This window comes from Bos indicus x Bos taurus, chromosome 17 (assembly GCF_003369695.1).
Source record: "Bos indicus x Bos taurus breed Angus x Brahman F1 hybrid chromosome 17, Bos_hybrid_MaternalHap_v2.0, whole genome shotgun sequence".
Lineage (NCBI taxonomy): Eukaryota > Metazoa > Chordata > Mammalia > Artiodactyla > Bovidae > Bos > Bos indicus x Bos taurus.
The window spans coordinates 22,065,307-22,090,506 of NC_040092.1; the positions used below are offsets into that span (position 1 = coordinate 22,065,307).

Sequence of the window (25,200 nt, forward strand, 5' to 3'; positions counted from 1 at the left end):
CTTCCACTGAAGGGGGCACAGGTTCAATTCCTGGTCAGGAAGCTAAGATACTACAAGCTGCATGGCACGGCCAAATACAAACAAAAAAAAATGGGGGTACTGAGCAAATGAACAACATGTGATGTGTTATGGATAGGCTGGGCTTATAAAGGCAGACCTTCCAGGCAGAGATAAAGCTTAGATGCTGATTTAAGTACAAAGGGAAATGGGAAGGGGATTTGCCTCAGGTTTGTCTGATCTGGGAGCTCTGAGTCCTTTCTGAGAATTTGCCGTGTGAACACTTGGCGTTCATCAGAAGAGTTCCCAAAATGTGTACTCACCCACTCTGAGTGAGAACAACGTGTACTGTGGGACTTTGCAAAGAAGCCTCTGACTGTCCTGGGTTGGGGCCCCTGAGCCCACGATGCACGTGCGGTACAGCTGAGGGATCTCAGCTCTTGTAGACCAAGGGTGGCCTTGAGGAACCCTCCCAGCAACCTTTCTACCGCCATCTACCCAACCCCCGTGTGGCCCATCCCTAGGCAGGTTGCCTTCACTGCGGGCCTGGTGACAGGGTGCTGTCCAGGACAGACTCTGGAATAGGGGCTCTGGCCTTGAGTTAGAGAATTTGCTGGGCAGGATTGTTTTTTTAAGTGAATTAATTTGTCTGCGTCAGGTCTTAGTTGTCACTGCAGGATCTCCGTCCTTCACGTGGGATCTTTTTGATGTGGTGCACGGACTCTAGTTGTGGCACGCAGATTCAGGAGTCACAGCACATGGGCTAGTTGCTCCAAGGCACGTGTGATCTTAGATCCCTGACCAGGAGTTGAACCCACGTCCCCTGCGTTGCAAAGCAGATGCTTTACCACTGGGCCACAAGGGAAGTCCCTTGTGGGTAGGATTGTTTGTGTTGTGCCTTCAAAGGGGTCATTTCCTAATGGCTTGTTTTTTTATTTGTCTTGGGTCCAATGAGGGTTGCAAGGCTCATTTTAATATGTGAGTCCCAAAGGTTCCTAAACATCCAGGACTATCATTGTTGTCAGCCAGCAGATGCTGTCTGTGGCCAGACTGAGTGCAGTGGTCCAGCCTTTTCAGGGGTTTTGGAGGGGCTGCGTCCCTGGTCTAGCTTTAGGATCTTGTGTGAGATCCCTGGGTGCCTGGTCACCTGGTGCTCAGAGCCTGCAGGTCAGCAGGAGAGGGTCAGGGTTTCCTCTCGTGTCCTCTGGGAGTCTCAGGGGTCACGTGGCAGAGCGATGGGAGATTGCTCGTCACGGGAAGGCTGTCAGAGCTCTGCCTCTTCCTTGACCTCTCCTGCTCCGGGGCCCAGTGTCTATTCCACGCGTGCCTTTGTGCCCCGGAGGAAGCTGCTTGGCTCACTCGCTTCTCCCCAGGGGACGCTCATCCAGCACCTGAAGGAACACATTCTTCATGGCAACATGACCAGCAGTGACATCATCTTGTATTACACCACGGTGAGTGCCCTCCCAGGGCGGGCTCTGGTTTACTCAGGTAGGGGTCGTTTATCATTACTCTTCTTTTCACTTCTCCCCCATCGCATGTGTCAGTAGGCAGAAGTACAGCTCCAGCTGCAGGCTGCGTGCATGAGACCCCAGGCTGTGTGCAGCTGACCCCTGACTGTGTGCACAAGACCCCAGGCTGTGTGCAGCTGATCACAGACTGTGCACGAGACCCCAGGCTGTGTGCAGCTGACCACAGACTGTGCACAAGACCCCAGGCTGTGTGCACGAGACCCCAGGCTGTGTGCAGTTGATCCCAGGGTGTGTGCAGCTGACTCCAGGCTGTGTCAGCTGACTCCAGGCTGCGTGCATCTGAGCCCAGGCTGTGTGCATGGACCCCAGGCTGTGTGCACAGACCCCAGGCTGCATGCAGAAGTGGCCTTTGCTGTGGGATCCTTCCCTGTCGATCTCCGTCTCTCCCTCTGCCACTGTCTTCTCCCCCCAGGTGGCTGCCTCCTTGAATTGGCACCAGGGTCCCTCCTTACCTTGGCCCGTCCTCCTGTGTTGACCTTGGTTGCCACTGGGGAATTCCAGAGAAACAAAGGAGACTGACTGTTAGTTCTTGAGCCTATAGAGGTGGGGAGGAGAGTCACGTGACTGAAATCTGTGGCTCAACCGCGGGCAGGGGGCAGGAACTTAGCAGAGACCGGCCATGAGGCTGGTCAGTCCTTAGCTCTGTGGAACATAGAGGGACTCTGACTCATTCAAACTGAAAAGGAACTTATTGGAGGTTGTAGGGTGCTGCAGGTGCCAGACACTGTTCCCCATGTCCGATGTGGATGGGCCACTCCAGCACCCAGTTCTTGGCTTGTGTGCACCATGTGACCACTCTCATCTCTGTGACCTTCAGTCCCTCTTGTCACCAGCGAGGCTGCAGATGTTTTCTGACATGTCTTCATGTACACGTGTATGTTGATCCATGCTGTCAACTCTTGATGGGCAGTTGCCGGTTCAGGACATCCCATTTGGACAGGCAGTTCTTGGCAACTTTGGCTCAGCATCGGATGGTTTCTAGGGATGTGAGAGGCTGAGTGACAGGGCCGAGAGGAGCCCGTCCAGCACTCAGTTGACACGTGTTCCTTTCTGTCCTCCCCAGGTTGGCTGGATGATGTGGAACTGGGTGGTGTCTGCTCTTGCCACGGGGGCCGCTGTGGTCCTGTATGACGGCTCCCCGCTGATTCCGACACCCAACGTGCTCTGGGATCTGGTCGACAGGATCGGGTAAGTACCCAGGATGTTCAGATGCGGGGTGGCTGCTGTGAGGGTCTGCTGCCATCTCTGGAATGCTTGACAACCCCCTCCCCAGATCTCACCCCTGTCTGTCCACGTTCCCCTCTTGGGGGGGGGGCTGTGTGAGGACGTGTAGGTGCTGAGGGCAGGTGAAATCGTCAAGGAGGTGGGAAGGGGTGGGCACCCCAACAGGGACCGACCAGTCAGATCTGTGTAGTGAGGAGGGGGCTTCCGCCTCCCCGTAGTCCTGTTAACAGAGTGACAGGCAGACATCCTGACGACAGGGGCAGAGCCAGCTAAAGTGGAACATCAGGGGAAGGGCAAAGTGGCCCCATTTATCCCCCAACCCCCTCCCCATCTAGAAATTGTCAGAAGACCCTGTTTCATTAGCACTTTGTTGGCTGATGAATTAATCATCACCAGCTGATGCATTCTCGCCGCTGTGGTTGGTGGTCACTGTTGGCCTAATGGTCATGTTTCCAGGAATGAGAACACAGCAGCTGGCAGAGTTCCCGGGGCCCGGAAGTCAGCCACACTCTGAAACGGTCTAATTACGTTACATTTGAGTCTGCTTGCGCTGGGGAAACAGAATGAGCCACAAATGTTCTTAAATCCTTGGCCATTAATATTTTAAATATAACTTTGGCCTGGGTAATATTTAAATTCTGACATTTGGCTCACGATATGAGCAAGGAAGGTTATTTCCTAATGAGATTGTTTCCAGTAAAAGGTTAATCAAATCCCTGGAAACTTAGGCGACTTGAAGATTTTCGCCGTTAATATCTATAAGCCGGGTGCAGGTGGAGGCATTTCTGAAGTGTGTGTGTGGGTTACAGGAAGAGATTGGAGGGACAAATGTACCTCCACAGGGCTTAGAGCTGATGAAGTTGAAGGCTGAAGGACCCCGGGAGACCCAGCTTTGAGTGTGAGTAAGTGTATGGATGTGAAAGTTGGACTGTGAAGAAGGCTGAGTGCCGAAGAATTGATGCCTTTGAACTGTGGTGTTGGAGAAGACTCTTGAGAGTCCCTTGGACTGCAAGGAGATCCAACCAGTCCATTCTGAAGGAGATCAGCCCTGGGATTTCTTTGGAAGGAATGATGCTAAAGCTGAAACTCCAGTACTTTGGCCACCTCATGCGAAGAGTTGACTCATTGGAAAGGACTCTGATGCTGGGAGGGATTGGGGGCAGGAGGAGAAGGGGACGACAGAGGATGAGATGGCTGGATGGCATCACTGACTTGATGGACATGAGTCTGAGTGAACTCCGGGAGTTGGTGATGGACAGGGAGGCCTGGCGTGCTGCGATTCATGGGGTCGCAAAGAGTTGGACACGACTGAGCGACTGAACTGAACTGAACTGAACTGAAGTGTATGTTTGTGTGCACATGTGGATGAGGGAATGTGTATATGTGCAGAAGTGTGAGCATGTATGTGTTTAAGTATATGCAATTGTGTGTATATCTGTACAAGTGTTAGCATATATGTACTCGAGTGTAAAAGTATGTATATGCGCACAAGTGTGAGTCTCATGAGCTTGAGTGTGAAACTGTGTATATGTGCACAAGTGTGAACATATATGCACTTGAGTGTGACAGTGTGTGAGCATGCATGTCCGTGAATGAGTGAATGTGTGCATCTGATTTTGTGCAGGTATGCATGTGCGTGCCTGTGTATATGCATGTATGTGTACACATGTGCCTAGGTAAGTGGGAGTGGGAGAGCACACACATCTGTGAGCGAGTGTATATGTGCTGGCATGTGATCGTGTGCAGGTGTGCACACGCGAGTGTGCATGTGTTCATAGCCCCGTGGACTGTTAGTAAGCACATGCCGGGCCTCTGCCTTCCATCCTGGTTTGATATGTGCCCCGGACACTGGCTGAGCTGTGGCCTCGGTGGTCCTCCGGGCCCCTCTGACCTGGCCTTTCTCCTGGCTGGGAGGGCTGACTTGCTGTGTTCAGCAAGGCAGGTGCCACCCGGCAACCTGTGAGGGGTGCGTGAAGGACACCCCAGTGCTCCGGCCGCCTACATGGGCGAGAGGGGAAGAAATAATGTCCATACATTTAGAGACAAAATCTTGGTTGATTATCATCATGGCAGCTCACAGGCTTACTAACACGTTTCATAACTGAGCAATCATGTTGTAGATGTGAACAAGACTCTTAAAGGACGGATTGTCCTCTTTGGGGTGTTTCTAGGCTCCCTGAATCTAGCCCAAGGAACATTCTGATGGGGGTTAGGGTAGAATTCTGAAGTCTTTGTCCAAGTTTTTAACTGAGCAGGCAGTTCATGTTTAGGACTGGGAGACCCATGTTCCAGGCTGAGGGAACAGCAAGTGCCGAGACCCCGAGGCCAGAAAGAAGGGACCAAGATGGGGATGTTGGGGAGGCTGGAAGGAGGCCCTTGTGGTCCGGATATGGGAGGCAGGGCGGGAGGTGATGCACCGTGATGAGGGGTGATGAGAGGTGATGAGAGATGAGGGCGGGAGTCTGAGCCCCCAGGGCTTTCCGGGCTGTACCTGCAGGGTGGGTTTTTTCTGAGTGAAACGAGACACCACTGGGCACTTGAGTTGAGGGAGCTACATGATCTCCCCAAAAACCATGGAGTTGAGGGCACCTGAGAGGAGACAGGGCTCAGGCTGGTGGCACCTTGTCTGCGTATGGCTCCTTGCAGGGCTCTGGGGCTTGGATCCTGACCCTGCGAGCTGGGAGCTGCCTTGTTTTCTCGTGGGGTGATTTCCCAGCTTCACTAGCTAAAAATACAGTGTTGAGCACCCACGTAAGGGTGCCTGCGCTTTGTGAACTCTGTTTTTTAAGCTGTCTTATACAAGCCCTGGAGACAGATGGGGAGGCCTCACTGTTTCTTCAGACAAGCAGGCCTGTGGGCCGGCCCCGGGGACGCTGGGGACGCTGTCTCAGTCTCTACACATAACCAGGGTCGTGGTTTGCAGGGACTCCTGTGAATTAAACACCCTTCAGGACCACAGAGAGCCCTCAGTTTCTGGGCAGGGGGCAGATGGGGGATGAGCTGAAATCTATGTGTGGTTGGTGGTTGGAGATCTCTGTGCGTGTGGCTGGAGGTGGTCCCTGGTCTTCTGTTAAAATACAGATATTCCTGAAGTGGCTGAGACCTTAATCTTCAGAGGTGATCTGGAATTAGTCACACTATCTGAGTTTATGAAATTAGCTGGGGTGGGGGGCTGTGGAGGGGCTTGAGTATGTTTCCTGCGCCCCACAACCTCACAGCTTTCAAATTAGCCATCCTTAGGGTGCAGCGACCCAGGAGGCATCTGAGGTTTTAGTGGTGGCAGGGTGTCCCCGAGAAATGAAGAGAATAAGGGAGAGGAGGCATGAAAGACAGTAGCTCTGAGACCCTTCTCACCTCCTCCCGCCCCCGTGGATTCTGCACCTCCCAGCCCAGTGAGTCCTGAATCACCCAGCATTCTGTGTGTCTCTACCTCTGAACGTGAAACAGAGCATGGCTGTCTCCTTGGGATGAATCTTGCCAGCCAGGTGTAAAGGGATAGGTTTTACTGCCCAGAGAGGAGAGGTGAGACCTGGAGGTTTTTTTTTTTTGGCCACACCACATGGCATGTAGCATCTTAGTTCCCCTACCAGGGATCGAACCCGTGCCCCCTGTACTGGAAGCTGTGGAGTGTTAACCATTGGACTGTCAGGGAAGTCCTGGGACCTGGATTCTATGGCCTCCTTTGGCCCCCAGGAGAAAACATCCTTTACCTAGGAAGCTAGAGCTTTCATGTTGAGGGCTGCCTCGCTGGAAGGAAGCAGAACATTAAATAACAGTCTCTCCTAGAAAACACAATACTTAAACTCACACAATGTGTCATTCTCAGGGAAGAATAAAGGACTGTAGAATTGAAATGTTCAAAAAGAAGGGGAGCAGTTTTGTAAGTTTCATACGAACATGAGCTGATTTAAGGGAAGAAGATGGGTCAGCAATTCCAAGCATGGCACCTCTTCTAACAAAAGCTCCTGCAGCCCTCTCCATTTCCCTGGAAGATGATCTTGTGAGCTCAGAATTTGAGGGGTTTTGATTCTGTGACCTCCTTTGATCTCTGAAAGAGATCACCCTATGGTTAGGAAGATTGGGATTTTTTTTTCAGAGTCTTACAGCACCTAGGCTTCTCTTGTTGTGTAGTGCAGGCTTAGTTGCCCTGCAGCATGTGGGGTCTTAGTTCCATGACCAGGGATTGAACTCTTGTCCCCTGCACTGGAAGGCAGATTCGTAACCACTAGACCACCAGGAAAGTGTCCCCAAAGATAGTGGGTTTATGTGCAAACAGTTGTTTTAGGTAGAGCCAGAGGTTAATGAGAGCCCGAGTGCTCTGTCACTGCTGGCCCCAGAGTAACACAGGTATTGTGACTTGCTTTCAACTAAATATTAAGTATAAGTTTAGTCCAGAAAAATGATGTGTCTTGGATTTTGCAGCCTTGTTCTAAAAGGGTCACTAATAGGACAAAACTTTGGTTACCTGCAATATGAAAGAGCCTTGACGGGTTTCTGGTGTTTTCTTTCCGTCAGCATCACCATCCTTGGAACGGGTGCTAAGTGGCTCTCTGTGCTTGAAGAGAAAGACATGAGGCCAGGTAAGCATGCCTCCCTGCGCGTCTGTCCCTGGAAATGAAATCAGATCTGCTGTGTTAGCCGTTTCCTGCAAGCCAGCACAGGGCATCGGATTTGGCTCTAATCTCTCGATGCTTCTGGCTCTAGTGGAAACCCACAGTCTCCAGACACTGCACACGATCCTGTCCACTGGCTCCCCACTGAAAGCCCAGAGCTACGACTACGTCTACAGGTGCATCAAGAGCAGCGTCCTGCTGGGCTCCATCTCAGGTACGAGTCCATCATGCACCTGTGCCATAGAGAGGGTTCTGGAAGGATCAGGGGACTTGGGGACCAGGCTTGGCCGCTCGGTGTGCTTACCCTCTGACCCAGCAAGCCCACCAGCTTGAATCTGTTGGGATAAACAGTCAGCAGGGTGTGCTCAGTTGATGTTGCTGATTCTCGATAGTTATGTTCCAGGGAGAAGCTGCAGACCTGGAATTAGCAGTTCCTGAACCTTTGCCAGGGTGGGAAATATACACACGCACCTCACATCGGTTGTAACCTTAGATCCTGAACGACTGGTTCTGGTGGAGCCTATTTTCTTTACAAAAGAGAAAACGAAGTTCGGGCATGCTAAGTGACTGACCCAGGACCACCTGCTAGCAAGGGTACAGAGTAGGATTTTAAAAAAGCGAAATGTATTAGTTTGGCTGTGCTGGGTGTTAGTTGCAGCGTATGCAGGATCTAGTTCCCTGGCCTGGATCGAACCTGGAGCCCCTGCACTGGGAGCACAATCTTAGCCACTGAACCACAGGGAAGTCCCAGTGTGGGATTCAGACCTGGTTCTGTTGTTCCAGAGCCAGAGTTTCCCCACCATCCCCATCTCATCCCCTGGTCCTCCCCAGATCCTGCCTGGTGGGCAGGGGTGTGGTGGTCGTGTGGGCACAGGGTCGTCTTCCCAGGCCAGCCCAGCCCATCTCAGGGCAGCACGCCTGTTAGGATCTCAGTTGGTCCTCCCACCCCTGTCCAGTGAACCCAGCTCTGATCCTGAAGCAGAGGAAGCAACACTTCTGCTCACGCCCTTGTGCCTCCTTGGGGCCCCGGGGGCTGGTCCAACCTTGCTGGTCACTGCAGTGAACACAATTCTCTGTTTTTGTGAGAAGCATCAGCCAGTGTCTGGATCGTCGAGTCTAGGAAGGGACAGAGTCATGGGCTCCTTGGGTGACCCCCTCTCACACCCTCCCCACTTTGCTCCCTGGGCTGCCATCTGCCTCCACTGTGCACCTGTGTGGGCCCCTTGCACGTCTCTGCCCTCAGGACATCCCGCCCTGCAGTCACGTGGGGCCCTGCCCTCCCCGGGTGCCCGCCCTAGGGGACAGTTGTCAAGGGGGTGGTTGTCCAGGTCTGGGGGTTAATGCCATTCCCTCCTGATGGCACCCGGAGTCTGACTCCTTTTCAAGCTCCTTTCTGAAATCAGAGTGTTTCCCATCCGGCACGTTGCCTCTCACGTGAGAGGCAATGCCCTCCTGGGACCGCAGGCTTTCTGCTTCTCGGGTGATTAAGTGAATGTGAGCTACAGCAAAGAGCCTTTGCACATGACCCATCTCCCGCGGCAGTGCCTGCGGGCGGATCTAACAGGCCACACTTCAATCTTCCAAGAACCTCAGTCTCAGATTTCAGTGTGACCACAGGAGGTCATTCACTGGTTTCTCCTCCAGCAGGAAGTCCAGGTCAAAAATAAATAAATAAACCACCCAGACCCAGGAGGTTTGTGCCAGTTTCTGAATAACCTCCCTGTTCTTTCCCTGAAAAGAAGCTCAACTGTCTGGAGACAGAGTCGGAGAGGTTGTTCTGCAGGCTCTTTGCTCCTGGAGGGTTCACCAATGAAAAACGTGAGCAGTTGGTCTCGGTCTTGTAAATCCTGGACCTCCTTTTGCTGGCAGGTGGCACCGACATCGTCTCCTGCTTCATGGGCCAGAATCCATCCATTCCTGTGTACAAAGGGGAGATTCAGGCTCGGAACCTGGGCATGGCTGTGGAGGCATGGAATGAGCAAGGTGATGGCCCAAACCCTTTCTGTCTTTGTGACGAGGCGTGAGTGGTCACCCGGTGCACTTGGATGTATAGCTTTGCTGGGGGACAGTTCTCCAAAACTGCCCCCTCTGAGGGGCTGCCCCTCCCCACCAACACTTCCAGACTGCTGGCCTCCGAGCCTGGTTTAACCCCCACCGGCTCCCTATCTGCCTTCAGCCTGAAGCAGAGGAATAGGTGTTGGTTTGGAGCATAGACGGAGGACCAGGTGCTCGGCACGCAAGGTGGGCATCTGAGTTTTGGAAACACTGCTGAGGCTGCCCCACCATTGGCCTCACGTCCTGACCTTGATGAGGACACAGGGTCAGATGCAGGCGCAAGGGGCAGCGTGCCGCCATCCTTGCAGAGTTTGGAAACACACAAAATGACGTTATTCAGATGCACGTGGATGTAGTAAAAGTATTAATACACACAAGGGAATAATACAGTGTTCCAGAGAGAGAGATTTGGGAGAGTTGTGTGGGGCGGGATTAGCATGGCTTTCGGTGATGTCGGAGGGATGGGCAGGGGGTGGGACCAGCTCCGTAGCTTTGTGTGTGTCGGAAATACTGCGTAATAGCTTATAGTTTTAAAAAAGGAGAGAAAGAGCGCCGAGGTGTGGCCGTGGTGTGTGCTCAGTGTACCTGTCGCCCCTCCCCGACCAGGAAAGGCTGTGTGGGGCGAGAGTGGTGAGCTGGTGTGCACCAAGCCACTCCCCTGCCAGCCCACGCACTTCTGGAATGACGAGAATGGCAGCAAGTACCGGAAGGCGTACTTCTCCAAGTTCCCAGGTGGGTCGAGGATGCAGGCGGAGCTGCCCAGATTCCCGCCCGGGCTGGGCCTTCAGGGTCTAATTCTGGATGCACCCTCCCCCTGCCAGCCCTCTCCCTGCTGAAACCTGGTGAGGCCGCTCCTGGCTCCTTCCGCCAGAGGGGTGATGATGAATTTTTGATCAGTGTCTTGTCACTTTCATCTTGAAGCCATCATACGAAACTCTGATCTGGGTTTAGTGTACTCTTAACATCCTCCGTGCCCACAGCCACTTGGCCCTGAGCCCGGCACCTGGGAGCTGGCATGAGCCTCTTGTTTGCTTGTGTAGGGACAGGGCTGGGGGTGGGGGCAGTGATCGCTGCTCGCTTACCCAGACTTGTGTGCCTATTCAGGGAGAGATGCCTGTGCAATAGGTGTCTGGCTGGGGTCTCCATTGTCTCACACCCCATCATCCAGTCCTTATGGAGGATAATTAATTTCAGGCCCGTCACTCACTCAGGCTGCCCTCTTCGCTCATCTTTGGAGCAGCGCCCTGCCCCTGAGCTGGGAAGTCTCTTTATTTAAAGCTCTGATCCCTGCCTCCTCCTCATCTTATTTCATAAGCAACCTTGAGTTATTGCTGCTATATAATTCATAATTTAGCAAGCTTTCTGCTCCAGAGTTATTTATACCAAGTACTTGCTCTCTTCAGTGTCTAGAAAGGTGATTCGATTTTGTATAAACCACATGTGGAGAATCAGAAAGTGGCAGGTGACTGTCAGGGATAGAATGTGCCACTGATCCCCCTTATTTCTGTGCTCAGCCTTGTGTGTCCCCATGTAACATCCCATCTGAAAGCTATTGTACCCAGCATAGCACCTCCCATGTGAATTAGCAGGAACATCCCCCACCCATGTGGCCTGGTCCTTACTGGATGCCTGCTGCATTTAAGCCCCACCTTGGATCCTACCAAGGTGTAGCTGTTGTGACATACTAAGGCAGAATAGAGAGGGAGGGGGAGGGAGAGAATGTTCCTTATGATCCTGAAGAGTCAAAGGCTCCTGTCTAAGGGAAGGAGTAGAACCTTAGCTTGAAGGCTCATCTAAGAAATGACATTTCTTCATCTTCTGCTCAGTACACTGCTCCCTGAAAACTGTCTTCACTGTCACTTTTTGTTACGTATACAAGGGTTTACATGATAGATGTCTCTTCAGGATTAATTTCATAAAAAGCCTTTTTTTTGTTTTTCTTTTGGCCATGCCACATGGTTTGTGGGATCTTAGTTCCCCAACCAGGGATGGAACCTGTTCCCCTTCCAGTGGAAGCACAGAGTTTTAACCACTGGGCAGCCAGGAAAGTCCCAGAAAAATCTTTATTTTTGAAGCACTGATATTCCTTCTTGGAGAAAATGAAGACCCTGTGACTTGTGATATTTCCATTTTTGCCTTGGCTGCCAGGAAGCTCAGAGCTGCCATCATTGCTTTGTTGGAGCCGTCCTCTCACCCCTGTGCAGTTTCGAATTCTTTCAATCATCCCATCATACAGTTGGTTTGATAGGTAGCTTCCTCAAATACTTTCTGGAAATAGGCGGGATATATGAATAAATATGAAGAAACAAGGGCAGATAAGATAATGAGATCTGAAGCTACAGGTCACGGTCAGGATGGACATAGGTTGAGCTTAAGTCATTTCATTCCAGTCTCGGGCTGATTGGGTTAGCGCTTAAGAGTCAAAAACTGTGCTAAGAATTGGGAGGGATGAGATGGTGTCCGTGAAGGCCCTGAGCCAGTTTTATCTGCTGTTTTCTCTTTGTGGATCACAGGAACTCTGGGGCTTATTTCAGGAGGCCAGGCTGCTGCTTGCAAGCTGTGCAGAGCCAGTGGGGCCATGCTCTCAGATACTCACACCTGGAGCGCCTCCTCTACTTGTGGGGCCGACCCTGGGCTGGCTGTGTTAGTCCAAGGAGGGAGGCCTCTTCCTGGCAGTTCCCACATGAGGCTTGGCTTCTCTTTGACCAGCCCCCTTGGGTCTGTTCTTTTGCTCTGCCCAGGACGAGGGCCTCTCCTTGAACATCACCAGCCCAGGGCCCAGGTGTACGCTGCCGGCCACACGGGGCGGCTCAGGGCACATGGTGTCAGTGTCCCCGATTCCTCCTCTTCCGCCCTCCGTGCACCCTGGGTTTTCCTGCAGGTTAAGTCTCTGTCCACGTGGCTGGTGCCTTGCTTCAGGCTTCCATTACTGGGACTGGAATAGTAGCCTCCCGCCCAGTCCTGCTGCTTCTCTTTATTCTGTTCCGAGATGGACCCTGACTCCTCCAGACCTGCTCCGTCAGCCGCCCCAGGCTACCCTCTCTTCCTACGCTGGGGCTTGTGCTTTCCCACCCTCTTCTCAGAGGCCCCCCTTGAAGCTTCACTGACCTGCTCAGTGTCCCCTTCACATTCTCACTGCTGGCGTTGGTCTCAGCCCGTCAGTTCCTCGCTGGTGCCTGCAGGAGGGGTGTTTCTCACGCACCGCTGCATCTCAGAACTGGGTGTAGGGTGGACCCCACTAGGAGGCGTGCCTTTGGGGGTGAGAACTGTTAGTTCAGTTCTGCCCCCAGCCCCACATCACACCTGTTTCTGGGCCTTGGCTCTGTCGGTAAGAGTTACATTTCTGTCATACGTACTTCAGACGTCTGTCCATGCCTCCCTCAGGGTGACCACCCCCTCTGCCTCCCCACAGGTGTCTGGGCACACGGTGACTACTGCAGGATAAATCCCAAGACCGGGGGAATCGTCATGCTGGGCCGAAGGTGAGGGGTCTGCAGACCTGGCTTCTGTCCCCTGCAGACCACCTAGGGAGTAGGGGGTGCTTCCTGCATCCTGGGCTCCACTGGCTCAGTCTGGGAGTGGGCTGACTGTACCCCATCTGGGCCCTTCCTGTGTCAGCTTCCAGAGGGCGGGTCTGGCCTGACCCGCATTTCTGAGCCCCAAAATGGTGGATTGGGGGGCTTTGCAGGGTGGGGGCGAGGGCTTTGGCAGATGAAAAGCTTGCATCTGTCTACAGTAGCTATGGCCCTTCCCAGAGTGGGAGTGTGGGGGTGCTGGGGCGTCCGCACCTGGGAGAGGGGTACTTGTACAGGTGTGAAGGGCAGGAGGTGGCGGATGCTCCCACACAAGGGGACCCCTTGATGTCTAGCTTTGAGTTTAGAGGGAGAAAGGTTGGTCAGGATCAGAAGCTGGGGAGGCAGCCGGCAAGGACGGGGTGGACATGGTGGTGTTGTGGGAAGGGGCCGACTGTCCGCCAGCCCCCACAACTGGCCTCACTCAGGAGCCACCGTGTGTTCATGACCTCGTCTTTCTTTGCAGTGATGGCACGCTCAACCCCAATGGAGTGCGATTCGGCAGCTCGGAAATCTATAACATTGGTGAGCATTTTCTTTTCTCCTGGAATAATTCTCAGGTCATCCAGGAGGGAAGGAAGGAGGGTCCTAGCAGGGAGCCTGCTCTCCAAAGATGGCACCTTTTGGCATAACTGGCCCATTTGCCTCTGGTTGTGAGAGTAGACATGTATGAGCTTGTCCTTCTTCCTAGAACATGCCTCATCCCACACTGCCTGTAGCTTGTAAAACCTCAAGATGGGCTTCTTAAGGTCCCATGGCCCGGCCCCATTCCATTATGTCTCAGCCTCATGGTGAGCTCTGTGGGGTTGGTCATTTGTGTCTACCCTTTATGGCTGAAGAAAGATGCACAGAGAGGTTGTTTGATTGTTGAAGGTCACACAGTACTATTCAGCACCAGATAAAGGCAGTGCACAATAGAGTTACCCATGGGCCTTCAAAATGCCCCCACCAAAGCCACGGAGTCAGCCTCCCAGGGAGGTGGCCTCATAGGGATGTCAGAGCCCCAAGGTCACTTCAGGGCTGTGCAGCCAGGATGGAATCTCGATCCCTGTGATTCCAGCCTTTCTTCCAGTGCTGGAGTCCCCACCAAGGTGCTTCCTTCCTTTTCTTTTTAAATTTGTAATTGAGGAAGTAAGCGTGCACGGCTCCCTGTAACACGTTAACCCTTCCAGCATGAGCTGCGGCTCTCTGCTGGTGATGGGTGTCCTTCCACCTGTTCCCCAAAAGCTCTTCCCCAGGGTGGGGGCTGGAGGAAGCGACGGCGGTCCCTGTCAAGGTGGGATGGTGTGAGAGCAAGGCCCCGTCCCTCGCCCTGTCTCCACAGTGGAAGCCTTCGAGGAGGTGCTGGACAGCCTCTGTGTCCCCCAGTACAACAAGGACGGGGAGGAGAGGGTGATCCTCTTCCTGAAGATGGCTTCCGGCCACACCTTCCGGCCTGACCTGGTGAAGCGGATCCGTGAGGCCATCCGCCTCGGCCTGTCTGCCCGGCACGTGCCCAGCCTCATTCTGGAGACGCAGGGCATCCCGGTAGGGCCCCCTAAGAGCTCCCCTGCTTCTGGAGCACTCAGCTAGACGCTTGCTCATGTTTTATATATAGTTGTTCCATGTTGCCTGGCAACCCCGTCCCCATCCTTTTTTCTTTTCTGCCATCCCTCTCTCTTTTTTTTAACCCCTCATAAATTGCACGTAAGGCAACTTCTGCTAAACACTGGTTTTCAGAGGGTAAGCAGGCCCAGCCCAGCCGGACCAGCTGGTTTTTCCCCAGTGTGGTTTTAGTGTGTTCTCAAATTATTAATGCGAAAATTAATTTTAACTTTTTAAAGAGCCGCTGGGGTGCTGTTGCTCTTGCCTTTTAATTTTTAGTTCTGGCCTGCAGAAATAAGATTTGAATCTATTTAGAGGCACATCTCCAGAAAGCGGCCCTCCTCCCTTGCCTTGTACTCTGTTTAGGCTCTCAGTGGGGGAGGAAATCAGATCACAGCTTTAACTTGCCTTGCTTACAAAACCAATGCCTCTGTCAGCACAGAGAGGAGACTGTCCTGTGTGTGTGCACACACCTGTGTGCGTGGGTACACACACAGTACATCAAGTGTACAGGTGAGCCAAGCTTGTAGTGTTCATGGGTGTGGGCTGTGGGAGCAGGTTAACTGGGTCCCCAGGGGATGGAGAGTCTTCACGTTAGGAGTGGGGATGTGCTTGCCTGCTTGTGGGTGCTCAGTTGTGTCCAACCTTGTGAGACAACATGGATTATAGCCTGCCAGGCTCCTCTGTCCATGGGATTGTCCTGGCAAGAATACTGGAGTGGGTTGCCATTTCCTCCTCTAGGGGATCTTCCCACGTCTCCTGCATTGTAGGTGAATGGTTTACCCACTGAGCCATCCAGTGGGGATGTGAGGTACAGTTAGAACCAGGGCTTTTTATACCATCCACACATTTATTCTCCACTTTGGTTATGTGTAGAAAGGGCCCTATGACCTGGAAGTTCTCTGTTTCTCTCAGTGGGGTGACTCTTCTCTCCTTAATATTTATTTTTATTATTTATTTATTTGGCTGTACCAGGTCTTAGTTGCAGCATGTAAGATCTAATTCCTTGACCAGAGATCAGACCCAGGCCCCCTGCATTGGAAGCATGGAGCCTTAGCCACCGGACCACCAGGAAAGTCCCTCAGTGGGTGACTCTTGGTGACACAGTGGGGACAGTGGTTCTCAGGGAGAGAAGAGACTTCTTTTTTCTTGTCTTTGGTTGCACCTTACAGCATGTGGGATCTTAGTTCTCTGACTAGGGATCAAATCCTCACCCACTGCAACCTTGTACTGGAAGCACAGAGTCCTAACCACTGGACCGGTCAGGAAATGAGAAGGGACTTCTTGAGTCAGTGTCACTTACTGACTTTCCCTGGTGAGGGTCTCAGGTATCCCTTCAGTGGATCAGGTTCTGTCTGCATCCGAAACACTTTGGGGAACTAGACTATGATCGTCCCCTTGGCCTTTATTTTGTTGAGAATGAATAAAAGCTGTCAGAATGGTGAATTTGCTGTCACCATTGCTGTCAGAATGTTGACAGCTGTCAGAATGGTGAATTCCCATTCTGTATTTGCTCATGCAGCCTTTAACTGTGTGGATCACAACAAACTGGAAAATTCTTAAAGATATGGGAATACCAGACCACCTGACATGCCCCCTGAGAAATCTGTATACAGGTCAAGAAGCAACAGAACTGGACATGGAACAGACTGGTTCCAAATTGGGAAAAGAGTACGTCAAGGCTCCTTGATGTATATTGTCACCCTGCTTATTTAACTTATATGCAGAATACATCATGTGAAATGCCAGGCTGGATGAAGCACAAGCTGGAATCAAGATGGTAGGGAGAAATATTAATAACCTCAGATATGCAGATGACACCACCCTTATGGCAGAAAGCGGAGAACTAAAGAGCCTCTTGATGAAAGTGAAAGAGGAGAGTGGAAAAGTTGGCTTAAAACTCAACATTCAGAAAACTAAGATCATGGCATCTGGCCCCATCCCTTCATGGCAAATAGATGGAGACACAATGAAAACAGTGAGAGACTTTATTTTTGGGGGGCTCCAAAATCACTGCAGATGGTGACTGCAGCCACGAAATTAAAAGACACTTGCTCCTTGCAAGAAAAACTATGAGCAACCTAGACAGCATATTAAAAAATAGAGACATTATTACTTTGCCAACAAAGGTCTGTCTAGTCAAAGCTATGGTTTTTCTAGTAGTCATGTATGGATGTGAGAGTTGGACTATAAAGAAAGCTGAGAGCTGAAGAATTGATACTTTTGAACTGTGGTGTTGGAGAAGATCTTGAGAGTCCCTTGGACTGCAAGGAGATCCAACCAGTCCATCCTAAAGGAAGTCAGTCCTGAATATTCATTGAAAGGACTGATGCTGAAGCTGAAACTCCAATACTTTGGCCACCTGATGCTTAAAACTGACTAATTTGAAAAGACCCTGATGCTGGGAAAGATTGAAGACAGGAGGAGAAGGGGACGACAGAGGATGAGATGGTTGGATGGCATCACTGACTTGATGGACATGAGTTTGAGTAAACTCCAGGAGTTGACGATGGACAGGGAGGCCTGGCGTGCTGCAGTCCATGGGGTTGCAAAGAGTCGGACACAACTGAGCAATTGAACTGAACTGAACTGATCTGCTCATGAGACTAGGGGAGCGATTTATTGAAAATGGAGGAAGACCCCAGCCTATTTTTCCGTCCTCAGCCAGGCTCTTGTCCGCTTACTCTCAGGCACCCAGCTCAGCTCTCTCCTGTTCTGTCTTCCTGTGGGGTCATGACTCCTGGCCCATGAGGTCATGTCTTGGGTCCCTGGAGATTTTACAGGCACCCTCATATTCTCAGATCCCTGCGGTCCAAACTACTGAAGCACTTAGGAGAAGATTCACCCTGTGTCTCCGGGCTGGCATAGAGGATCTTGCTGGGCCATGGCGCTTGGGGCTGGCCATGGCCAAGGTCCAAGCTGGGGATCTGGTCGCACCTAGGGGAATGTAAATGGGCATCTGAAGCCCTGTCTGGCTGGAAGGCCCGGTGGCCACAACTGCCCTGGTCCCAGCAGGTCTTCATCCCTGGTCACGGCTGACGTACTGGCCCATCCTGACTGGAGGCTCTGACTTACCTCCTGGGTCGGGGAGAGGAGGGGTTCCAGCAGGAGCTGGGGGAACTTCTGCTTCCCCCCTGCCCTTCTCACCAGGAAGCAGGAGCGGAATTTCTTCTAAAACAACACCTTGTTTATTTTGTCAGCCGATGGAAGATGTAAGTCGTTAGCTCCCATGAGCCATTGTTGGGGCTTTAGTGCTTAGAAGCACAGAAAGCGCACGAGACGCTTGCATTTCTGGGTGAGAGGGATTGACGGCACCCCAGTGACAGGCAGTCCCTCGTAAGCCTGCACTCAGATCCGTAATTAGTTCACACGTTGACAGAGGTTTTCAGTGAATAAATTTTAATTACATCTCAGGTTAAAAAGAAGGAAAAGTGCCAGTGCAGGGAGAGATCAGAGCAGTGGCAGCTTTATTAAAGAACTGTATTTGTTCCAGAATATTCTTGGCCCCTAAACACGCCAGCATGGCTGCCAAATGCCCATTGGAGTTAAAGATGAAACACACATGCTATGAATTTCGGAGGGAGCTTTGAACATTTGGAGAGAGTCCGATTATAGGAAAAGCAGTGTCCCATTCATTCAGATGACGGTTCTGGGGGAAGATGGAAGTTTCTAGAGGCTCTTGGATGACGCTCACTTTTTAGCGATTAGGGATGGAATCACAGGAAGCCAGTCCAGTCCTGGAATAAGCTAGCCTTTCTATTATAATACAGTATAAGAAAGTAAATATAAATAATGAAAATGCAGTGTAATAGTCACACCCAAGAGCCGTGTGCGTGTTAACTCACAGACTTGGGCTGGGTGCTGTGGTCCCATTTTACATTTGAGGAGATAAACCTGGGTTAAGGAACTTGCCCAGTCACCCACTGAGAAAGACTTGCTCTCAGAGTCTCGGGTCATGGTTTTTTTGGCTTGGATGTACCCAGATATCAGAGCTAAGGAATTTTTTTTCCCTTTTGGGTTTTCTTTGTTTTTCCTTTGAGATTTTTGATGTGGAGCGTTTTTGAAGTCTTTATTGAATTTGTTACAATATTGCTTCTATTTGATATTTTGCTCTTTTGGGGGCCTGAGGCATGTGGGATCCTAGCTCCATGACTAGGGATTGAACCCACACACCTTGCATTGGAAGGTGAAGTCTTAACCAAGGATGTTCTGGGTTTTTTTTTTAATATTTATTTTTAATGATTGATTTATTCAGCTGTGTTGGGTCTTAGTTACGGTATGTGGGATCTAGTTCCCTGACCAGGGATCGAACCTGGGTCCCCTGCACTGGAAGTGCGGAGTCTTAGCCGCTGGACTGCCAAGGAAGTCCCTCCTCTTTGGGTCTAAACAGTCTTTCTGTTTGCTCCCCTGCCTACTCCCCACCGGCAGTACACCCTCAACGGCAAGAAGGTGGAAGTGGCTGTGAAGCAGATCATCGCTGGGAAGACGGTGGAGCACCGAGGGGCCTTCTCGAATCCCGAGACCCTGGATTTGTACCGGGACATCCCTCAGCTGCAGGACTTTTGAGCCGAGCTGGCTAGCATGTCCCTCAGCCACATGCGCCTGTACCGTCATTTTTGTACATTCAAGAAATTCCTTAGAAACCTACGGCTCTTTGGAAAGGGGTTCAAGCCAAGTCCGTAGGCCCAGGGAAGAACCATTCTCTGTCCTGCAGGTTCATTTTGTGGGTTCCCGAGTCTTCCCCCACCGTTGAGGGATCCTGACCTTCAGTGATCCTGGAGGGTGTGTGTTTTTGCATACTTGCAGGGATGACCTGGGGTCACCTGCGTGTGTGCCATTACGGCTGATGCCTGGTCCCCTGTCCAGGGCCGGTGGGCATCCTGTGTCAGCTCAGCTCTGGGGATCAACCAGCTTGCAGCCTTATGCTGTGGTCCATTTTGATCTCTTTCTCCCCTTGATCTTCTCCCAGCTCTGGCTGCCATCCTTCAGGGCCCGTCTGGCTACTGTGGTGTGTTGCCCATCAGGGGACCCATCCCAGGGTGACTTTACAGCATCTCACAGCAGATCGTCAGCACCTGGGCCAACCGCTGTCCCATCTGTGTGTCACAGATGGAATCCGGGCAGCTCCTGGGGCAGCCGTGTGTTACCCCAGCCCTGGCACCCCTCGGCAGACAAAGAGCTCCAGTTGCCTTTAGAGAATGACTGGGTTTCATGTTTTAATAGGATCTCTTTATTTCATGGATTTTTGAGTGGTTTAAATGTTTTTAATGTTAATTAAGTGTGTGGTATGTGGGCGTTTGAAGGTGTGGGTAATGTCCACCCCATGAGGGGTGTCACTCAGGAATGTGGGCAAGCTCCAGGTGGTGGGTCCTTGCCCACAGGACCCTGCCGAGGCAGAGCTGCTGGGCTTCGGGGGACATGGCTTTACTGCACAGCCCTGCCCAAGGGCCCAGGACCCGCACACCAGCAGCCAGATGTACTTTTGAATGTACTTGTCAGTTCGGCCTCTTAACACTTTCCTGTCATCATAATGTTCATTTTTGTATTTTTTAAAACTGAGCACAGTGGAAAACTTTCTTGAACCCTTTTTCTCTTGTGGATTATAAAAACAGGGCAGATTGCTACGAGGCATTTAATGCAATAAACATATATGTATATACGCACACACAGGCATGCTCGTGTGTTCTCTGCAGTGGGTGCTGGATCTGAGGGTGTCAAGCTGGTGTTGATGGGCCAGCAAGATGTTTGGTCCAGATGGTGGGAGCGTGTCCTGGGCCCCTGGTATGTAGCGGACCTGCCTGGTGATCAAATGGCCCCAGAGCCCTTCGCAACATGAGGTCACACCCCAGAAGGGAAGACATGCTCACCCTGGACTCTGCTGGAGCTCAGAGCCGCCGGGGTTCTGGTTGGCACTCCTTCACCTTTTCAAGACCACACGTGTGTCCCTTGGATGGTGTCTGGCTCTGTGTCATAGCATCCAGGCCGGGCCCAGCAGGGCTTATTTTTCTCACGTCATGGGAGGTTGAAAGCAGGCTGTTCTTGAGTGGGTGTAGGGGCTGAAGGGGCCCAGCTCCTCCATCTCCTGGGCTCCACCGTCCTCCCATGGGGCTGCCCACCTCCAGCCTCCCATCTGTGTCCCAGGCAAGATGAGGACTGAGTGAGAGGCAAAAAGCCTGTCCCTTTTCAGCTTTTATCATCAAAACAATGGTTTTTCTGGAAACCCCACCCAGTGCACATCTGCTTACGCCTCAGGGGCCAGAACTGGCTACAGGCTACTGCTTGCTGTGGGAGAGGCGGGTGTTGCACTGGGGAGGTGGGGTAGAGTCTGGAGAGCTGGTAGAGTTTTTAAGTGAGGCCTATTACATTTGTGTACAGACCTCTTTTTTTTTCAAGTTTTTTTTTTTTTTTTTGAGATGGACCATTTTTAAACTATTAAACTTGTTACAATTTTGCTTCTGTTTTATGTTTTGTTTTTTTTTTTGGCCACAAGGCATGTGGGATCTTAGCTCCCTGTCGAACCCACACCCCCTGCATGGGAGGCGAAGTCCCAACCATTGGATCACCAGGGAAATCCCTGTAGACCTCCTTTTATTGTAAGCTGTTTTATTGTGCTTCGAAGATACTGTGTTTTTTTGTGTTTTTTTTTTTTTTTTTTAACAGATTGAAGGTTTGTGACAACCCTGCGCTGAGCAAATCTGTTGGTCCTGTTTGCTCACTTCGTGTCTCTGTGTCACGTTTTGGTAATTCTTCCAGGACTTCAGACCCTCCACCAGCAAAAGAGATGACAACTTGCTAAAGGCTCAGACAGTTAGCATTTTTTAGCCATAAGTATTTTTTAGTTAAGGTACATGGATTATTATTTAGACATAATGCTATCACACAGTTTAACAGACTACGATATAGTGAAAACAACCTTTGTTCGAGGGCTTCCCTGATGGTTCAGCCAGTAAAGAATCTGCCTGCGATGCAGGAGACACGGTTTGATCCCTGGGTCAGGAAGATCCCCTGGAGGAGGAAATGGCAACCCATTCCAGTATTCTTGCCTGGGCGGGCTACAGTCCATGGGATCACAAAGAGACACGACTGAGCATGAATCTTTATTCACGCTGGAAAATCAAAAGCTCATGTGACTCACTTTATTGCAGGGGTCTGGACAGAACTGGCCACATCTCCGAAGAATGCCTATTTTAGTTTGCTGTCGCTGTTGGAACAGATTACCACACACTTAAAATAGCACGAATTTATAGTTCTGGGGATCCAAGGCAGGTCTCACTGGGCTGAAATCAGTGTCAGCAGGCACTGTTCCTTCTGGAGGCATTAGGAGGCGCCCTTGCCTTCCAGCTTCTGGAGGTGCCTGCCTCCTGGGTCGGGGGCTCCTCATCCTCAAAGCCTGCAGTGTAGGACACCCCTGCCGCCCTCTTCCACTTCTGTGATGACACTGGGCTCACTTGAATAATCCATGATGCTCCCCCTATTTTAACATCTACTGATTGTTGTTTAGTCGCTAAGTCGTGTCCGACTCTTTTTCAACCCTATGGACTGTAGCCTGCCAGGCTCCTCTGTCCATGGGATTTCCCAGGCAAGAAAATCGGAGCTGGTTTTCATTTCCTTCTCTAGGGAATCTTTTCAACCCAGGGATTGAACCTGCCTCTCCTGCGTTGGCAGGCAGATTCTTTACTACTGAGCCACCTGGGAACCCCAACATCTACTGATTAGCAAGCTTAATTCCAGCTGAAGCCTTCAACGCCTGCTGGCCATGTAACTAATGTTTTCACAGGTTCTGGAGATTGGGATGTAGGCACCCTTTGCTGGGGGTAGGGGCCGGGGGAGGCAATTATTCTGCCTACCTGGCTTTGCAAACTCAGGGAGGGTGCTGTGGGGGAGGAAGGAGGGCGAGTGGTCATCAGGAAGGAAAACTATGGGCCCTGAGTTGGGAGAGTGAGCAGTCGGGACCCCTGGTTGCTGACCACCCCCATATGACCGGTCTGCCGGCCTGCCAGCCTCCCTCCCAGGGCTCAGGTAAGGCCTGGGACCCCTCAGCCCTCTCCTATGGCCCACTGCTTGGAACCCACTTCACACTGACTGTGTCTGAGGAGTTGTTAAAGCTTAATCACCACTCCCTTTAGTTCTAGCAAGACGTCCCAGGCTGGCTGAGCCCACGCGTCCTTATTAATAAGCCATGCCGGACAACTTCATTAACGAGAGACAGATGGTCTGGAACAACAGTCACTCCATCCCCTGCCGTGCCGGCTCTCCTGTGGAGAGCCTTGGCCCGAGCATCGCTCTTCAAAACCCCAGCTCCTGCCGGCCAGCTGCACTGAGCCGTCCTCCCGGCTCCTGTCCTTCCAGCTCCCAGCACACGTGTCCTGGCAGCAGCTCCAAGGGAGCGTTAGGACCTGCAGGGCAGCCTGGCAGGGCTGCCATGTTCTGTGCCCCTGGTCGTCTCCCACAAGTGACAGAAGAGAGGAGGGAAGGAGAAAATTGGCAAGCTGATTTCTGGAAAAGTCTTCCCTCCACCCAGCAACCTATCCCTACCACCCCTGCCAGGCGAGCCAAAGGAACTGCCCTCCCCCCGCCCCCCGCACCACCTTGTCACCCCAAGCATCACTCGTGCACAGATCACAAGAATGCTTTGGTTCATGAAGCAAATAGATGTTGAACACACAGCCAGGGTGATGGGGAGCCTGTCGGATTCAGCCAGGAAGCCTGAACTGCGTTGACGAGCCGAGGTTCTCTCTGAGCCACAACTGCCACGGACATCAGCATAAACTCGTTCTAAATGCCTGCTGCCATCTTGTCCCCAGACCTTGAAGGCTGTCACAAGCGGAAAAGCAAAAGCCCGTTTAGACGTTATTTAAAACACATTATGAGCTAAGCACTGGCTCCTTGTCACAGCTGATCATCTTGGAGCGCGCTCTTGGCCATCACAGCGGTAAGTGGATGGTCTCATAATTTCATTAGATGACTTCCAGGGGAGAAGCAGTTGTTAGTCAATTCATTATGCCCTGGAACAATTTCCAGACTTCTTCATCTCAGGACGCCCTCCCTGTGCTTCCTCCTACTCTCTCTTTCCTTAACTTGAACTGTAAATCACGAGTCAGGCTGGGTTTGGAGAGAGGCAAAGGCACAGCTTGGACCCAGTTTTTCATTTTTTGGGTTTTAAGCTTGCTGGTCTCATCATTCGTACTCACCACTTACCTGCTTAGTGCGGTCTCATTCTTTTTGGCATCCACTTGCTTTTTCAATCACAACTCAGGATTTTCCTGGCTACAAGTAACAGAAACTCCAGTTGAAACTGGCTGAAGTGCAAAAAGGGTATTATTGGCTCACAGTTCTGAAACCTCAAGTGCTGGGACTAGCTTCAGGTATGGCTGGATCCAGGGGCTCCATGATGTCATCAGTGTCCTCTGCCCGCATATCAGCCCTACCTTCCTCTGTATTGACCACATTCTCAGGTGGCTTCTCCTTTCACGGGGACAGATGAATACTTACAACTCCAGGCTTATGTCCTCACAGGGCTGAGAGAGGAGAAACATTTTTCCCCCCTGTAGTAGTTTGAAGGTGAATTCTTGTGTTGAAACTCATTGGACTATTTGGGTCACATGCCCAAACCTGAGCCAATCACTGTGGCCAGAAGGAGAAAATATGCTGATTGGTTAAGCCTGGGTCACATGACTAGCCAGCAGGTGTGGAACTAACTGCTCCCAGTTACTGGGACTGAGCGTGAGAGAGATGGGTCCTGAAGGAGCATGTGGCTTTCCTTTAAGAAGCAGAAGCAGCAGCAACCAGCCCTTCCGTTTCTTTTCATCTTTCCTCAGGGGCCAGTCCTTCCCTTTCTTCCCTGCTTCCTTCTTTCTCTAGGAGAGTCTCTCTAACCTCCCGTGTCTCTTTCCCTGTTCGTGGAGTCCTCCTCTGCACCACAGAATTTCAGGTTGCTCAGAAAACAAGTTGGGTCCTGGTGACATAGGTTTCCAGATTAAGAAAATGGGAGTGTGGTGGGCAGACATGTACTCTTTTTCCATAACATAAATTCTGCAAAGTAAAGCTCTGAAATCTAATGTTTGTTCTGGGAGATGCTGGATTGACATTTAGATGCTGCCACTCTGAGCCCTCTGCAGCCTGGGGGAGGCTGCAGCTATGTGGGAGGTGGGCTCAGCCCTCCTGGGGGGCTGGCACACTGCCACTCTTCCTCCAGCCCTCACCTGGGGCCCCTGCTCCCCTTCCCTCCCCTCCCATCCTCTCTCTCCCATTCACCTCTTCCTCCTTCTCTCCTCACCCCCTCTGACCCCTTGACGTCACACCAGTCACTTCCCTGTTCTGCGCCTCAGTTTCCTCACCCAAGATGTGGGATGAAGAGAAGCAACCACCTGCCGTGGCTGGGGGAGGCAGGAGTGAGGCTGGAGACAGAAATCACGAAAGCGCCAGTGAACAAAGGCGCTAGAAGTGCTCAGGTCAAACCCTGTCTCCCTCCCTGAAGTTCTTCACTCCCCAAATGCCCACACCCCCTCTCCTTGGAAGCCTGTCCTGCTGTGCCAATCTGGACCCCCATCTGTAGTATACACGCCCTACAGTGACCCCGTAATTCAGCTGGGTCATGTGACCGCCCCTGCAGCTGGAGTGTGG

At 51.8% G+C, this 25,200-nt stretch overlaps 1 protein-coding gene across 2 annotated transcripts in view; it reads left to right on the forward strand.

Moving 5' to 3' along the window:
- Nucleotides 1-22,051, forward strand: part of AACS (acetoacetyl-CoA synthetase) — a 54,998-nt gene extending 32,947 nt beyond the window's left edge. The window contains exons 9-18 of one of the 2 annotated variants that reach the window (XM_027567040.1): nt 1,371-1,451; nt 2,593-2,717; nt 7,269-7,333; nt 7,458-7,580; nt 9,236-9,349; nt 10,028-10,153; nt 12,834-12,903; nt 13,460-13,518; nt 14,318-14,520; nt 19,006-20,242. In XM_027567040.1, the coding sequence (XP_027422841.1) occupies nt 1,371-1,451; nt 2,593-2,717; nt 7,269-7,333; nt 7,458-7,580; nt 9,236-9,349; nt 10,028-10,153; nt 12,834-12,903; nt 13,460-13,518; nt 14,318-14,520; nt 19,006-19,143 (1,104 nt within the window). In that variant the 3' untranslated portion in view covers nt 19,144-20,242. Of the gene's footprint in view, nt 1-1,370; nt 1,452-2,592; nt 2,718-7,268; nt 7,334-7,457; nt 7,581-9,235; nt 9,350-10,027; nt 10,154-12,833; nt 12,904-13,459; nt 13,519-14,317; nt 14,521-19,005; nt 20,243-21,722 lie in introns of those variants that run through there. The other variant, XM_027567041.1, reaches the window with a different exon arrangement.
- The last annotated feature ends 3,149 nt before the right edge of the window (nt 22,052-25,200 follow it).